Here is a 17,557-nt window from a genome sequence, read left to right as displayed (position 1 = left end):
ATTATTACAAGATTTTAATTTTATCTTAAAAGTGTATCTGAAGCCCAAGTGTTTTCTGTTCTAGACCGGATAGGAAATGGTTAGAACTGTCTCCTTTACTAGATTTAACTTCATATCTTGTCCTGGAGACACAACAGGAAGTGAGAGGAAATCTTTCCAAAGTGACGGAAATCCGCTTTTCTTTGTCACCAGAACAGGTTGAAGATTTCCCCTCGGTTCCTCTTCCAGTGAGAACTGTAAATGTTTGGATTTCCCATCATTACTGTCATCTCAATGACACTTGGACGATTTGGGCAAATCTCCCCAGTGGGGACACAGAGGGCGATAAGACAAGGGGTCTGACCCTTCCATCTAAAACTAAAAGAGATGTCAGGGGAGCCTCCCCCCCCCTTCACATCAAGAGCCATCTTCACATCAGAAGCCACCCTTTCACATCAGTGTTCCCCCTTCACATCAATGTTCCCCCTTCACATCAGGAGCTCCCCTTACACATCAGTGTTCCCCCTTCACATCAGTGTTCCCCCTTCACATCAGGAGCTCCCCTTACACATCAGTGTTCCCCCTTCACATCAGTGTTCCCCCTTCACATCAGTGTTCCCCCTTCACATCAGAAGCTCCCCTTACACATCAGAAGTCCCCATTACACATCAGAAGCTCCCCATTACACATCAGAAGCTCCCCATTACACATCAGAAGCTCCCCATTACACATCAGAAGCTCCCCTTACACATCAGAAGCTCCCCTTACACATCAGAAGCCCCCCCCACACATCAGAAGCCCCCCCCCCACCCCACAAGCACCTCCCCTTACACATCAGAAGTCCCCCTTACACATCAGAAGTCCCCCCTACACATCAGAAGTCCCCCTTACACATCAGAAGTCCCCCTTACACATCAGAAGTCCCCCTTACACATCAGAAGTCCCCCTTTCACATCAGAAGCCCGCCTTTCACATCAGTGTTCCCGCTTCACATCAGTGTTCCCCCCTAACATCAGGAGCCCCCCTTTCACATCAGAGTTCCTTCTTCACATCAGGAGTCCCCCTTTTACATCAGGAACCCCCCCCCCCACATCAGAAGCCCCCTTTCACATCAGGAACCCCTTTCACATCAGGGGCTCTCCCCTTCACATCAGAGCCCCCTTTCACATCTAAGTCCCCCCTTTACATTAGAAGCCTGTCTGCACAATGGAAAAGCATGATGGGCTGTGAAAATTTTAAAGCACCCCTTAGGAAGGCAGAAGGCACCCTGGTTGAGAACAGATGGGCTTTTAGCCCAATTCTAGCCTTAACTTTGACTTTTGAGCAAACTTTCTCCTAAATCAGTTACAAACGGTTTGTTTAAGCCCTGAAGAAGGGGGAGACCTTTCTCCCGAAACAGTTGGTATATATTATGTTTTTAATCATTAAATATTTTAAAGCAATCACCACAAATGCTTTCCTATACATATTAAAGCTAATTTCCATCTCCTACAGCCTAGCGTCCATCTATAGGACCTGGGTTACCAGAAGTCATATATGAAGGGCATATCCTGAATAACAAACATATCAACCGCAGTCAGTGCAATTCTATTTTTACTCTGGAATTAGCGGGGTTCCATATGATGTAGAAGGTTTTCTTATCCATGGTGGACTTATAATGCCATGTCAAGGGGGACTAATTATAGTATTTATTGCTGGATCTAACTGTGCACGGACCGTGTTCTGGTACCTTGCTGGTTATTGTATGTTCCATGAAATTACCATTACCTTACTGGCTCAGGAGATTGTAATTGTATTACTTGTATACAGCAGAGTGTGTTGTGGTTTTGGCACAGGTCTTGGTAGTGGAATTGTCTACAGGTGCCACTTTAAACCAGTCACAAGACCCGATAGAAAGACTGCCAATGATCAATGGCTCTTAATGGTCTTCAGTTTGGATCTTCTCAGTCATCTCTTCTCTTGAGAAGTGAAGGGTAGCAATATAGCGAGAAAGGTATGGACACCTCAGGAAACCTCTGAAGGCCCCAGGAATCATTCTGTGTCTCCCACCATAAAATAAAATTGTCAATTGTATTACTTGTATACAGCAGAGTGTGTTTTGCGGTTGTGGAATTGCTACAATTAAAGTCACAAGACCCTATAGAAAGACTGCCAACCATCAATGACTCTTAATGGTCTTCAGTCTGGATCTTCTCCTGAGTTAACTTCTCTTGGGAAGTGAAGGGTATCAATATGGCAAGAAATAAGTATCAACACATCGGGAAACCTCTGCAGGCCCCACCAACCGCTCTGTGTCTTCCACCATAAAAAAAATGTTAATTGTATTACTAGTATACAACAGTGTAACATTTTGGTACAGGTCATGGTAGTGAAATTGTCTACAGCTGCCACTTTAAACCAGTCACAAGACCCTATAGAATGACTACCAACCATTGATGGCTCTTTAGTCTTCAGTTTGGATCTTCTCCTAAGTCATCTCTTCTCTTGAGAAGTGAAGGGTACCGATATGGTGAGAAATAGGCATCAATATATCGGGAGACCTCTGCAGACCCCCAGCGATCATTCTGTTTCCCACCATTGATACCCTTTATCGTTCATGCAATGTAACCCTAAGTTGGTCCAGATTGGGTGAAATCTCAGGGCAAGTCCCAATGGTGTGTGAATAGAACAAGGATGGGTGTACTTAACACTGCCTGCCATACATAGGAGAAGATCCCATAACTGAAATGTTTATGTTCCTTTTGAAAAGCTACTTCCAAGAACCCATCAAAGATTATTGTAGGTAACAGAAGTGCTGTGTATCTCATTACCCAAAATGTATGCAATGTCAAAGATTTTTATTACATTTTAAGTTGAGGAGAGATGGTTAATACCTGAAATTATTTTGCCTTTGTCCTGCTGGGGAGGTTAGGGCAAGGGTTAATTCAATTGGGCATTTTTCATCTGGAGGCTTCCTTGAAGAGCATGGCGTATGAAATAGGCTCCGACAGCAAAGCATGCTGGGTAATGGACACACTTTTTTTTTTTGCAGTTGTTTAATGTACCAAATAAACGCGTCTTTCTCTCGTACCTTCACTGTTCTTGAGCCCCATTTAGCATTACAGGATAAACGCTCGCTATGTGTACGTTGTAAGTGCCCTGACGTCATAGGTACAAACGTACAAAGGGTCACATTACTGTCAACATTACACAGTTACAGCGGTCTTTCATAGTGTAAGATGAGTGCAATCTCACTTCTCACCAATAACTTTACCGCTGACAATGTCATATGGTAAGGTGACACCAAGCAGAGCCCCCGCACCGGTTTTTGAATTGGTTGCTGCATGTTATACAATGTACATGCCTCTCATTTTATTATACAGTTAAGGAAGACACAACAGGATACATACATATAGCTTATTGTCAATGAGCCAGGTACAATAGAGGCAGCGGTTGTGCAATGAGGTTGAAGAGTTATTCTAAACTTGCGCACCAATTTAAAAGATCTGAAGAGCATGACTCTACTGACTGAGGCAATTAAATTCCCATATTAACTTTGACAGAGATGGGTCTTTGTATGGGCGTTCCCCAGTATGATAGATATCCTTAGTCCAAAGTCGAGCCTATCGCTTCATAAAAACAAGCACCCTCCAGTCTGTCATTCACTTTTTTTTTTTTAAGGAAAGGGTAGGAACAAATTCCAATCATGTGCTGCCTGCATCCATCATGGGCCAGATTGAGTAGAAGGTTCAAGAGGGACTTGCCAGTATGCTGGTCATTCAAAAATGTGCAGATATCTCCTTCTGATGCTCCCACCATCTGTGGCCTCTCTAAAGCTCAGTCCTGGTCACATCTCATGCATACATTTGAAGGCAGAAATGTCAGGTGGCCTTTCCGGGCAAATTACCTGATTGGTAGCCACCAAAAATTTTAGTTGGTACCAAACGTTTCTGTAATCATTTTGCCAGATACCCCTTTAGCCATCACTGGGCCGTAAACCCAAAAATTTAATAGATACTTCAAAACTTCAAATAGGAGCTAGTGACGAAAAGATTCATCCTTCTATATATCTGAATCTATGATAATTTACACATACAGTATGGTGTCCACTGAAGAGCTCTGCTATTTGTGTAACTTTCCCAGACTTATAGCTGGTTGACACCAAGTCAGCAATGAACAACAAACAAGGCTACAAGCTTGTACTCCTAATTAGTGAACACTTCTAGAAAGTTACTTTGATGCACCTTATAAATGCTTTTGTTTTCTGGTTTCTTCCCAAATTCGTTAATTTAAAGGCCCACTGCATCTAATACCATTCCCTTTACAACTCTAATGTTTAATGCTAGTCATTACAAGTCCTTACAATATAAAATGTCTACTAAGTAGGGTTGAAGTGGAGTGAGATCAGTTCAAGAGCCCTTCACATCCTTCTGAAGATTCCTGGATGAGGTTGATCGTTCTCCGGGACACGCCGTCATCCAGGGACAAGTCTGAGAACATAGTGCTTGCGGGAGACAGTGACAGGCGAATAGGAAGGGGTGTCCATTTCATCTCATGAATTTTCTGGTTCAGAGATGAAAAGCTCCTTGTACAGTGGAGGGAACCTCTCCCACGCTATGCCCGGGTACATCTGTCGGAAGACATTGAGTTTTTCCAGGTGAAGCTGGCAAATCTCAGACAGCCTTTCCTTGTGTGGAAGCTGAAAAGAGGGCAAACATTTAGCTTAGCATTGGTTTGTAAATGTGGCAGCTTGCAGAAGAGACAATGCAAATGGTTTAGCAGTAGTGAAGATGTTTATATAGATGGTATTGGTGCCCAAGGTATAGACACTGGTGCCCAAGGTATAGACACTGGTGCCCAACACATAGACATTGGTGCCCAATGTATAGCCACTGGTGCACAACGTATAGACATTGCTTCTACCCATCTACATCATATACCTGCTGTGCTACTTCATTGAAAAAGGTACTCTGTACAGCACTTCCTAATATCTCAGCACAGAAATATTGAAACAAGAGGACAGTAAACCACATAATGTGGGGTTGAGCCTTGATTAAAGGATATCTAAAACCAAATTTCTCCAAAGTGAGGCAACAAAAGTCCCCATTAGAAGATGTTCCCCTTTTTGGATTTCCCATCACTTTCAGACCATTGGTCAACAGGAGAGATCGAGAGGGTGACCCTCCCCAGCAAAGACACAGATCCTTCCGCACCTTCATCCAAAACTGAAAAGATAGTTGGCTTTAGGTACACAGGTTATGAATACAAAAATAACAAGATTGTGAGGTTACACAGACACCTCTGAAGCCATCATAGAGCTCTGAGCATGTGTTGAGAAATGGAATGTCCAATGTCTTCCAATGTCCTCACCTTGCTTATTATGCCCTCCCGATGGGTCCTCCGCAGTAGGTTCCTGAAGGCCAACTGTAGCCTTCTGTGAAGAGTTTCCACCTTCGGCTTGTCTTGTAGCCAGGGTCGGCCTGGGGTAAGTTTAAAGCTGAAGTTTAGTCTTATATGTTACCTTCCCTGGTTCCTCCCTTCCCCATAATCCCTTTTTAGAACCTTTTTTACAATATTTAGAATTTCCTATTCTATACACCCATCAAGCATTTTTCATTGGTCGTCCTAATGATCAGGAGAGTGGGACTTACTGGGATCCATTAGCATCATGGCACTGTAGAAGGCCATTTCGTGTTCAGAGAGATTCAATGCTCCCAGGATATGGCACAAATCAAACATGCCGCTGATGAGATCGATGCACCCTGCAAGAAAAACATAAAGGGGTGATTTGGGATCTACCTGTCTGTCCTTCAACTAGATCTCCAAAAAATTTGGAGGCACATGTCTCAGTGGGGAACCCGTGACTCTTTAGTGCCCATGCAAAAGGTCTAGATCATGCAGGTGGCTAAAAAAGTACAATGACTGCTATGGATCGAGGTAACCATCATATGACAACATTACATACGGGTCGTTCCACATTTTATATAAGCTTGATCAGTTTTTAATTGGAAGAAGATATCATTTTATTGAACACTCTGATCAGCCATCAGAAATGGGACTTTAACCCTTGTGGTATTGTGTGGCAATCCCACTGTAGAATTGGGTGTTATGATCACCTGGGACTCTCAGCCAGATGGGCTGAGAGGTGTCAGGAACCAAGAGTTTGTCGGGATTATGCTTGGGATCTTGGAACTGGGAGGTTTCAAGGTGATTCAGGAGGGAAGATGAGATCCCCAGGCCTTGGTCCAGGCTTTAGCAATGGCCAGCACTCGATAATTGCACAGGTGTGCACAGCCATTAAGAAAAGGATGCTGGCTAGGGGAATTAGCTCCTGCTGGGAAAGAGGAACAGACCATGTTCAGGGGTCAGGAGAACGCCCCCAGAAGTCAGAGAGGAGTCAGGCGAGCTCCTACTGGGATAGGAACGGACTGTGTTCAGGAGTCAGGAGGACTTCCCCAGAATCTAAAGTGGAGTCAGGTGGTGAGGCTAGTAGAGCCGTGAGCCTGAGCGGCCACCAGTACAAATGTGGGACAGCACTTCAAAGAGGACCAGTGAGTCAGAAGTGCTAATGTTTAAAGTGGAATCCAGGAGGCTATTCTTGTGTTGTTTTGAAGCCTTGCATGAATGTTATGCTGAACAACCCCTTTGATGGTATCCAAGATTGATGTATGAACTTTGTTTTTGAATAAAAGTGGGCTACCAAGCCCTTAAACCGAAGATATTGCGAGTAGACAGCATTCTTAAGCGCTCACCATGTGTGCTAATATCCCCAAACATCACACCCTTTAAAATGAAGTATGAATGGGGCTAGCAACGTAAAGTGTATCTAAACCTGAGACCTGAAATGTTCCTTTATTTCCTATTTCTGTGACACGTTGTCACTGGTACAGGAAGTGAGGGGGATTCTCGGAGGGTTCTAACCTTTTTCTATTCTTCCCGAAACTGAAAAACAAAAGCTTTGGCTGCAGTCGGACTTTAACAGAAAGCTAACCACTCCCTTTTTCACACTTTTAGTCGACATTTTGCCATTCAGTTCTTACCCAAGGAATGGAAGAGTTCAAGTTGAGCGTATTTGCCTTCAAAGAATACAGTGTTATTGTAACAGTTAAATGCTCGGCTCATCCTTATAAGCAGTAACTCCATGGCACCTAGAAGACAAAATAGACATCACTTAGGCCCTGTGAAGACTGCATAGAGGAGAAGACCTATATCTGTACCCTTGGCTTCTTCTGTGCTTGGAAGTGGCTCTTCCTATTGAGCCACCTTGAATGGCTCCTTGCCTGATCTCTTGGTAAGTCATCTTTGATACCCAATTTCTTATTGAACTATGAACTCCATGTTCCTCCCATAAACTTACTAATGTAGCCATGCCCCTGCACTTCCTGTTTGCCAGATTATTGTGCTTTTGCCAGTATCTTGCTCTTGTAGCTTCTGCTACAACCCTTGTTGCTTCTGCTGTGTCCTTAAATACCACTACTCATGTACTGACCCTTGGCTGTTGTTTAATGGGCCATTCTTCATTACTCTTTACCTCAGACGTGGTCCCTTTGAGACAACTTGATATCTGACTACACTTCTGCCTTGTTCCCATACTGCTATAGTTGCTCGTGTACTGAATCATAAACTTGGCTGCTGTTTCAGCTACTGGACACCAAGCCCAATCCCAGATCGTGGGGGTATGTTTAAAAGAACATGTCTATGATCTATGACATACCAGAATGTCTGTGGACACCTGACCATCAGACTTAAATTAGTTTCTGGCCGTCCCACCCCAAATCCATGACCATTAATTTGGCATTGCCTCCCCTTTATGGCTGTAACATCCTCTGGGAAGGCTTTTCAAAAAGTGTGTCTGTGGGATTTTGTGCCCATTTGTGAGGTCAGGTACTGATGTTGGACGAGAAGACCTGGCTCACATTTGGCATTCCAATTCATTCCAAAGGTCTTCAGTAGGGTTGAGGTCAAGGCTCTGCACACCAAACTGGTCCAACCATGTCTTTATGGAGCTGGTTTTGTGCACAGGCATACAGTCATGGTGAAACAGAAACAAGTCTTCACCAAACTGTTACCACAAGGTTGGAAACCACAATGGTCTACAATGTCTTGGTATGTTGTAGTATTAACAGTACCCTTCACTGCAGACACCTAAACTCGGTCACTGGGAGGGAGATCCACATACATTTGCCAAAATTGTGTATATAGTATGTTTAGAAGAAGATATCTATGACATACAGTATATGCAGAGACACATAGGCTTCAGCTAGAAGACCATGGTGAGGATTCCATTACCTGCTTTCAAGAGTACAATCTGGTCATTTGGGTTCAAGTCCATGAATCCACTAAGCCGTTTGGCAAATTCCACGATATACTGAATGGCATTGGTGATGTGACATACACAGCGTTCCCACATTTGGTCCATCGGCTGTTCAAAGACAATGAAACATATGGCATATGTGTTAACTGTTGCACAGATCTAAAGAGATATGGGGTTGGTTTGTTCAACCTGACATATTTAATACCTCTGCATGTTGGAGGCCACTAATAATTTGAATGGGCCATGTCTGGAGCTAGAAAACAAACATCTAAACAGGTTCAGTTCAACTTGCCTTATGATGGAAGCTTTGCAACTCTGTTGTAGAGAAGGTTTCCCAGCGCAGCAAGTGTAGGTTCTCCTGTCTGAACTGGCATGTTTCTTGGTGGGCAAACACTACGTTCTGCGTCAAAAGCTCTGTGGAATTCAAAGACACAAGGACAGAAAAGATAAGGGAAGGCTCTCATGGTGATAATATCTCAGAGCTTAGGAAACTCAGACATTTTAGAAGCGCCTATTGGACTTCCAACCAGTTCAGATGCACTCACCGAGCTCTGTTGCAGAAATCAGGCACTCTGGAAGTAGACAACTGCCAAAATTGATGTTGCAGTAAGACTCCATGCTCTGAAACACACTTGGTCGCGTGTGCTCCAAGTGAAGTTGCTGCTCTCTGAGGTAGCTTTTTCGAAGCAAAGCTTCTGACTGGGTCTTTTCTGGAGTACCGTGGTGGAGGACAAGAGGCTCCTTCTGCGACTGTGTCCTTGGTGCTGAACACGAACGAGCGGAGCAGGAAGACTCCCACCGGCCGTGGCCTGTCCATATTGAATGTTGGATGGTATGAGCCAGTTCAGGAGACGTTGGTTGATCCACCTGAGGTTCTGTTCTCTGTAGGATAGAAGACACCTCTGATCTTTGCTCTCTCAGTCGAAGTTTCTGCACCTCGGCCTGGATGATATCGTGCTGCTTCTTGGACATCCGGCCAAACTTCACAGCTATAATGGAAATTGAAGACGTTCACCTTTTAAATGGGTCAAATTGCTACACATTTTGTGTTGAAGTACTGTAAATTCTCGTGTGACTGGCAGGTATCGGCAACTAATGGACTGCTCAGAAATATATGGTAGGGGGTATTGGCTACGTGTTTAGATGAAGCACTGGGATCTTGAGGATATACAAATAAACACACAAAAGTAATACTTTTTGTGTTTCTATAATACTTGTGGATAGTTAACGGCCATAATGGGTTTGTCTATATCGGCTCCTCCCTCTGCCCACCAGACGTGTCCATAATAGACTTCCTGTGGTCGTATAGAAGCCTATTATGAGGTTGAACGGATATTCTTAGGCCGTTCTGGTGACCCACATTTGCCAGGCTCTCCACCTTAGACACGGACGGAGCGGAGGCAAAGCAGACACAAACAGTCCTGTCCACTGGCCAAGCCGGATGTGCGCGGGGTAGATGGCTTCCCTTTGAAGTCTTTTTTTTTCCCGCTCGTAAACAATTACCATGAATTAAAAAAGGTCGGTACCAGGTGGACTCCATGTATAAGGTGTATCTCCAGCCAAAACCTTGGCCCAGTGCAAGGAATGTCAATTGTAGTAGAATTGTAATTCTATAATTGTAGTAGAAACACCTCCCACAAGTGAATCCCAAATTGGTTAGCCGTCTAGCTCATAGCAACCAGAGTTGCTCCGGCTGGTGTCCCATCCAGCTCCTGGCAACCAGTGACGTCACCGGTTGCCAGGAGATTGGCAAGACACCAGCCGGAGGGTCCCAGGTTGCTAAGAGCTGGGTGGGGATATGTGTAAGGGCCGTACACATCTCCCTGCCTGGATCTTAGCAACCAGAGCAGTCGGGGAGATCTGTATGCTGGCGGTACGCCGGCCAGAGCATCCCAGGTTGCTAAGTGCCGGGATGCTCTGGCCGGCGTCCCCTTCCCCAGGCTTCTGCTGTAGGCAGGCTGAGAATCACCCTCTCTATTTGTCCTGCTGGCCATTGTGCTCGGGACAGAAGGTGATGGGAAATCTAAAATGTTACAGTTGTCACCAGAACAGGAAGTGAGTGCAGATCTGTTTAACTAAGAGGGGATTTCCTTCACTGTGGAGGGAAAAGGTGCCCAACAGTCTATCCAAACATTTTGTCATTCCGCGCCTCCGCCTTACCATCCCGCGACATCCCCAAGGACAGGCACTTCTGCAGGCGGCAGTGCTGGCACCGGTTCCTGTTAGAGCGATCGATCTGGCAACTCTGCTGCTGGCTGCAGGAGTAAATTGGCTTCCCCTGCTGGCTCCTGCGGAAGAACCCCTGCCGGGATATTACATGAGGACATGTTACCACATTGTTACCACATGGTGAATCTTCCTTCCTACCGACCTCAACCTATGCGTCAACTTTCACAAATACATAGACCCCGTAGTGTAAAGAGACGGATAACCAACACTGTGCTGTCTTTTTAGCAAACCCTAGTGCTCTGGGAATCCTTTGTCGCATAGTCATTTTTTTATTTGGAAAACAAAAATGGCATGTGCAGAGTAATAAAAAAAAAAAACGTGCTGGTTATAAGGAGTGATATGTCACATGTTGTCCATCAAGAAAGCAACGCCACAGAGGAAGGCGAGTGAGAAATATTCCTATGTCATATTTTATGCTTATATGGTATATGACCCGGTGTTCTATCAAAAATTGTGACTGGTTGGAATGTGTGACCGGTCACGTCACACATTCTAATGTAATCCCGCCCACTTTTTCGGCGTTGGAATATGTGACCGACAAAAGGAGAAGCATTTCAAAGCTTTCTCAGCTGTTCCAGGGCAGATCGGCAACGCAGATGGTATGTGCAGGAGAACCGATCTGTCCTGGAACAGCTGATCGGTGCTCAAATGTCACTTCTATCGACTTTGTGGAATGTGAGATCGCAGTCACAGAGTCGGATAGAAGTGACATTTCAGGACCGATCAACTGTTCCAGGGCAGATCGGTTCTCCTGCATATAGCATCTGTGATGCCGATCTGCCCTGGAACAGCTGCAATTCTTCACCTTTTGCCGGTCACACATTCCGCCGCCGAAAAACTGGGCGGGATTAGGTTAGAATGTGTCACCACGCCACCGGTCACACATTCTAACGCAGTCACAAACTTTGATAGAACACCGGCAATGTATTACAATGGCCTCCCTCTCGTGTCCTCACCTTACATCCCTCGCAGGTGATCACGCCGTAGTGGATTCCCGAGGACTTGTCCCCGCAGATCTTACAAGGAATGACTTCGATTTGCGCTGTGGAACAGAAAAAATATATTCACGCGTCGTATTTTAACCACTTGCGGCCCGGAGCAATTTCTTACATTTGCACACACATGATAAAATCTGAATTTCTGGCTAGAAAACAGCTTCAGATCCCCAAACAATGACATATGTTCTGAAAGCAGAGGCCCCGTAGAATAAAAAGAGGCTAGTTGCAATTTTTTTATGGCGCGCGGCATTTGCGCAAATGTTTATCAAACCAGTATTTTTAGGTTAAAATACACTAAAATGAAATTTGGCGCACAGAAACAGAATATAATGCCCAATTGTTTGGTAAAATATAAAAGACGGGGGTCACGCCGGGTAAATAGATACCAAACATGTCAAGCGTTAAAATTAGGGATGCACCGATACCAGTATTTTGGTACCGAGTACCGATATTTATTTTTCGGTACTCACCAATACCAAGTACCGAGTACCGGAAGTCCCATTCAGGAAGCCAGGTGGCGATGACGAGGGAGCATGAAGCCGGCTTCCCGGCCAATCAGAATGCCGGGCGCTGCATCACTACACGGCGCCCAGCTTCCTGATTGGCCAGCTTCCCGACCAACCAAGAAGCCGGCCAGCGAGTCATTACACGCTTCCCGGCTTCCTGATACCGGAAGCTCAAGTATCGGTATTGGTGCATCCCAATGTAATATATTGCAGCTTATCAGTCCTTTTGATGGGGTGGCTGCCTTAGTTTTTTCCTTTATTTTCACCTGGTGATCCTGCCAGTAACACACTTCCTGTCCCAGGGTGGCTATCGGCACGCTTTATCTATGGAGGAGCAGTGTTGTCACCTTGATTTGGACTACAGTCACCTCCCCCTTTACCTCCCTTATTGCCAAAATTGAAAAGCAGAATCGAGGGTCGAATGGGCGGTGTGACCCCCAACTAGGGACTACTACCCCCACCGCTGTTTTCCCTAAGGAGACCTTCTTGCTGAACCAAACACCTCCCACTTCCCCCGAGTCCGCGGCAGAGGGACTTGTAGTTCTCTGTTGCAAAAAAAAAATGGCTGTTTTTTATTTGATTATTTTGTATAATTTTTTTAAGTCTTCGTTCTAATTTTGTCTCGCTAGTTTCCACTGCCTAGCCCTCCCACGCGCCGCCGTGTTCCCAGGACGTCTCGCCTCGGCCGCCGCTGAGTGCGCAACCCCCCCTGCGCGGAAAGCACCTTTTTTTCACCCGGGGTGGAAAGTGTTAAGACTGAAAGTGTCGACGAGAAGCTTCGGCAGTCGTCGTGTGCCAACCAGCCGCTGCACTTCCCACCCGCTGCATAAAAAAAACCTCAGACATCCGGACTCGACTTACTCATCGCCACCGCCAAGCTCCGGAGGCTGCGGCGCCGCTGTTTGCATCGCAGTTCTCGGCTCGGCGTTGGGAGCTGGGTACGGCGGGAATGATACAATTACAACTTTGACACCAACTTAACGGGCAACAGTTGCGAAGAGAGTGGGCAAGAGCCTCCATTTCCCATAAGTCTTGCTGAAAATTTGCATATGGGGGGGGTCATGTGACTCAGCCTTCATTTGCATAAAACTCTTTTTTTCTGACTTTAATACGGGACGTCTTTAACCCTTTCAGATGCCGCTGACGAGTGGGCGCCCAGACCGCGACTAATTTGCCTATCAGAGTCATTTGTTTTATTGTGATTGGCTTAAAAAATGTACCAAAAAAATATTATTTTTTTTGAATTTAATAACTTTATATTTTTCGGCGCACGCACAGTCAGCACACAGTCTGATCGTCAGGGCGATGTGGGGTCATTTACTAAGCTATAACGGGCATTGTGATCACATGATCTGGAGCCGCTTCGGTCGATTCCCGAGCTGTCGGTGACGCTTGTTGGCGCACCGGTGCCGTCGCCTAGATGTGACGGGGCAAGCAAGGGAATGGTAAGCTACAAATTAGGGTCTGGAACCGGTTCGAAGGGGTGTCAGAGGAGATGGGAAACCCTTTTACGCCAGTTCACCATTCATTAAGAAATAGGGATGAGCTCAGCCTGCTCTGAACGTTGAATCCGAAAAGAAGCTCTTTCCACTGCCACCCAATCAGCTTCGCCGGGGAATTCCCCACCCACAGCTGCACGTAAAGCAAAGGCATTGACCTTATATGGCCACATGGCTATGTTTGGTCAATGCCATTGACCTTATATGGCAATGTGGCCATATATGGTCAATGTGGCCATATATGGTCAATGATGTAAGTGCAGGCATGCCGTCCCTTTGTTTATGTGCAGCTGCGAGGAGGGAAATGCCCCAGCCCGCAGCTGATTGGGCAGGTGGCTCCATGTCTCTTCCGGGTTCAGAGGAACTCCGGGTTGAGCTAAGTTCAGTCCACACCTGAGCACCGCCAAACCCAAAAAGGAAGCTCCTTGGAGAAGCATCATTGTCACCTTGGGAGATGACTACAGAAAACCTCCCCCTATGTCATGGAGAAAAGGAGGCTGAGGTTTTCTGTAGTCATGTCCTAGGATGACAATGCTCACTAACTGTACTGTGTCCATGGAGAAGTAGCATAGTCAACCTAGGAGACCTAAAACCTAGTGAGACTACCGCACACCTCCCTTTAGGTTATGAAGAAGAGGAGAGGGCGGTGTTCTGTAGTGCTCCCCTAAGATGGCATTACTCGCTGTACTGTGTCTATGGAGAAGTATCATAGTCAACCTAGACCTAAAACCTAGTGAGACTACAGCACACCTCCCCATAAGGTTATGAAGAAGAGGAAAGAGGGGTGTTCTGTAGTCCTGTCCTAGGATGACAATGCTCAGTCACTGTATTGTGTCTATGGAGAAGCATTATTGTCACCGTAGGGCAGCACTATAGCCCCCATTTGAGAAAATGAGTGGGGGGGATGTGTTCTGTAGTCCCATTCTAGGGTGACAACACTGCTCTTCTGTAGATACAGTACAGTGAGGGTTGTCACCCTAGGACAGGAAGTGCATTACTGGTGGATCACTAGGTAACAATTAAGGGATATAAGCCCCCCCATAAAAAGAAAATGAATGCAGCCGCCACATTTACGGACTGCCAAGCTGTGACATTTTTCACCTGTGAAATCTGCACTTTGGCGGCGTCTATTTTTGGGGTATTCCGTTGGGCCGTACATAGACAAGATTGGCCCTTTGATCTGGTTGGGATCCTTGTTATTTGCGTCCCGCGGTCGCCGGTTACCTCCAGGTGCTCAGAGACGATGTCATAATCTCAAAAGAGAACGTTGGAGAACAGAAGGCGACAACTAGAGGATCTGCAGCTGCTTTTGTCTCCAAAAATAGGACCTTAGCGGGGGGGTTACATCGCGGGGAAGAAGGGACGGGGCTTGTCACATGTACAATGGGGTCTGTCAACAGAGAGGTCTGATGAAGCACTCTTCGTACTTCCTGTTGTGTCACCAAGACAGGATGTAAGAGGAAATGTCCCCAACGGGGACACAGGCAGGGCCGGATTTACTCTCTCTGCTTTCCCAAGGCCAGGTTCCTCAGTGCGCCTCCCTGCCAATCTTATCTCAACATAACTGCCCTTTTACTTCTTCCAATAATCCAATCTAAACAATGATTACCCTTTGTATCACTGGCCCCTCCTACTAGATTGTAAGCTCTCATGCGCGTATTGTCCTGAAATTGTATTGTCTCCTACATTTTGTAAAGCGCTGCGCAAATTGTTGGTTCTATATAAATAATAATAATTTGTTTTATCAATTTTTTTTGTTTCACTTAACTTTATTGCTATCACACAGAAGTGAACAAGCCCCTGTGTGATAGCATTTGCAGGTGACAGGTTCTCTTTATTGAACCTGTCACTTCCAATATAGGTGCTCTAGCATGGCACTGTGCTGGCTCTCCTGTGACAGGTAAGAGGGGGAAGGGCTGTGAGTGCTGCTCTCCCCTCCTACTGTATACAAGGAGCGGAGAATGGACGTTCTCCGCTCTCTCCATCCTGAAGATCTCCGGAGAGAGGCGGTCAGCGAGGAGAGAGGTACACAGGACAGGGGACGGACAGCCTGCAGTCTTATCACAAGTGATGTTGGCGACATCGCCGAGATCACTTGTAAGCGAACATGCGGCTTCCACACTCTACATTTAGCCCTGCTTGCCCAAAGTAGAAAACAACTACTCGCCTGGCGCCCAGAACTGACTGTCCCGGGCGTCGGGAGATTCCACACCCCTGCTGGGCCTTGTCGGAAATCTGGCCCTGGACACAGGTACCAGTAAATATTTGATAGCATTCTGACCCTTCCTTGCTCTCAGGGTCAGGCTTACCCCCACCCATAGGAAGAAGAGGTAAGCCTTGGGCGCAGTGGCCATATAAGGTCAATGACATCACAGCACCCCGCCCCTTTGCTTACATGCCAATATTAGGTAATTGTCATTGACCAAATATAGCCACTTGGACATATAAGGTCAATGATGTCACTACAACAGCTGATTGGGCGGCAGCAGCTCATCCTTATAGTGAATGCGTCACTAGTGTAATAGGGATCACTATCCTCTCTGACGTCCTTCTGAACCAGTTCCAGATTCCATTCCTCAGCATTCCCTGTCACATCTAGTGATAGCACAGGGGCGCCAACAAGCGCACGCTCCTAGCTGTGAGACCAATCGGTGCGGCTCCAGATCATGTGATCGCCACGTCTGCTATCACACAGCAATCACATGAGGGTTGTTAGTAAACAAGCCTACGTCACCCCAAAGGTCAGCGAGGTCTCTGTGCTTCCTTCCGGGTCCAACCAGAACTCATCCTGACTCCTCCTACCCTCCGGTCCTGGGTTGGGTTGTAGCCGTACCGGTCTACCTTTGTACTGTACAGCGCCGAGCGACCTATACATCCCGAATATTATTATTACTTGTAATCAGATTAGTCATCATGGTGATTATTATAATAATATTTGTAATAATAATAATACTGGAAGTGATAATATTAATACAAAATAATTATGATGATTGATAATAAAAATAATGATGATTATAATAGTAATATTAATTTTGACTATGATAATAATAATTATGATAATAGTAATAATAATATTGATGATGATACTACTAATAATTAATGATGATGATGTTAATAATACTGATAATAAAAATAATGATAATTAGGAGGATGATCAAGATAATAATGATGGTGATATTGATATTAATAATAATGATGATATTTTATAATAATAAATAATAATAGTATAATAATGATTATACTACTACTAATAATAATGAATGATGATGATGTTAATAATAATACTCATAATAAAAATAATAATAATGAGAATGATTAAGATAAAAAAAATAATAATGATGACAATGATGTTATTATTATTCTCTTTATTAATATTATCATCATCATCATTATTATTTGTATCTTCATCATCCTCATTATTTTTATTATCAGTATTATTATTAAATATCATAATCATAATTATTATTATCATTATTTATGTGTGTGGGGCCCCCGGGGGACCCCCGCCCCACCAGCATGTGCTGAGATGTGAGAAACATTAAATGGCAATCACTACACTTTGCGGAAAAGCGGAATGCTCTGTATGCAAATGATATGCAAATGTGGCCGCCGGCGACAACCCAGACTGAGCAACAAAGGTTTGGAAAAGGTGAACGCACGCCGAGGAGGCGATTTTACAGAGGAGGCGATTTTACAGCACGCTGACCGCAAGCAATACCAACGTGACCAACGCATGTCCATGTCGTCCCCGTTATGTCTTTTCTGTTGGAGTCTCTTTATGATGTATAATAATAATAATAATAATATATCATTTCCTTTATCTTATTTCAGCAAGGGGCTGATCTGTGTCAGACATTTGTGAACTCTGCCAGGATCTGCACTTGTGTCATCTCTGAGCCGGCATCCAGAAACGTTGCCGTTCCCTATTAGCTACCCATCTGTGATAGAAAGACACAGACAGACAGTGCTACATGCCTCTGGTCCTCCACCAGCTGGATGCGGCACTGTTGTCATGTGATAGGACACAAAGCTGCTCATTGGTCACTGCAACCT

At 45.2% G+C, this 17,557-nt stretch overlaps 1 protein-coding gene across 1 annotated transcript in view; it reads right to left on the bottom strand.

Annotated features, from left to right (window-relative positions):
- Positions 1–4,510: 4,510 nt before the first annotated feature.
- LOC108802933 (nuclear receptor ROR-gamma-like) overlaps positions 4,511–17,557 on the bottom strand; it is a 26,854-nt gene continuing 13,807 nt past the window's right edge. Inside the window, exons 2-10 of the mRNA XM_018574777.1 lie at positions 11,458–11,543; positions 10,433–10,574; positions 8,818–9,261; positions 8,565–8,686; positions 8,248–8,380; positions 6,999–7,106; positions 5,610–5,720; positions 5,329–5,438; positions 4,511–4,657 (exon numbers count right to left, since the gene is read on the bottom strand). Of these exons, the coding sequence (XP_018430279.1) occupies positions 4,511–4,657; positions 5,329–5,438; positions 5,610–5,720; positions 6,999–7,106; positions 8,248–8,380; positions 8,565–8,686; positions 8,818–9,261; positions 10,433–10,574; positions 11,458–11,543 (1,403 nt within the window). The remainder of the gene's footprint in view (positions 4,658–5,328; positions 5,439–5,609; positions 5,721–6,998; positions 7,107–8,247; positions 8,381–8,564; positions 8,687–8,817; positions 9,262–10,432; positions 10,575–11,457; positions 11,544–17,557) is intronic.

The sequence above is a fragment of the Nanorana parkeri genome, unplaced genomic scaffold (assembly GCF_000935625.1).
Source record: "Nanorana parkeri isolate BGI_ZX_2015 unplaced genomic scaffold, ASM93562v1 scaffold3226, whole genome shotgun sequence".
NCBI lineage: Eukaryota > Metazoa > Chordata > Amphibia > Anura > Dicroglossidae > Nanorana > Nanorana parkeri.
Note: the sequence above shows the minus strand (reverse complement) of the source record. Positions and strands in the feature narration are given on the sequence as shown.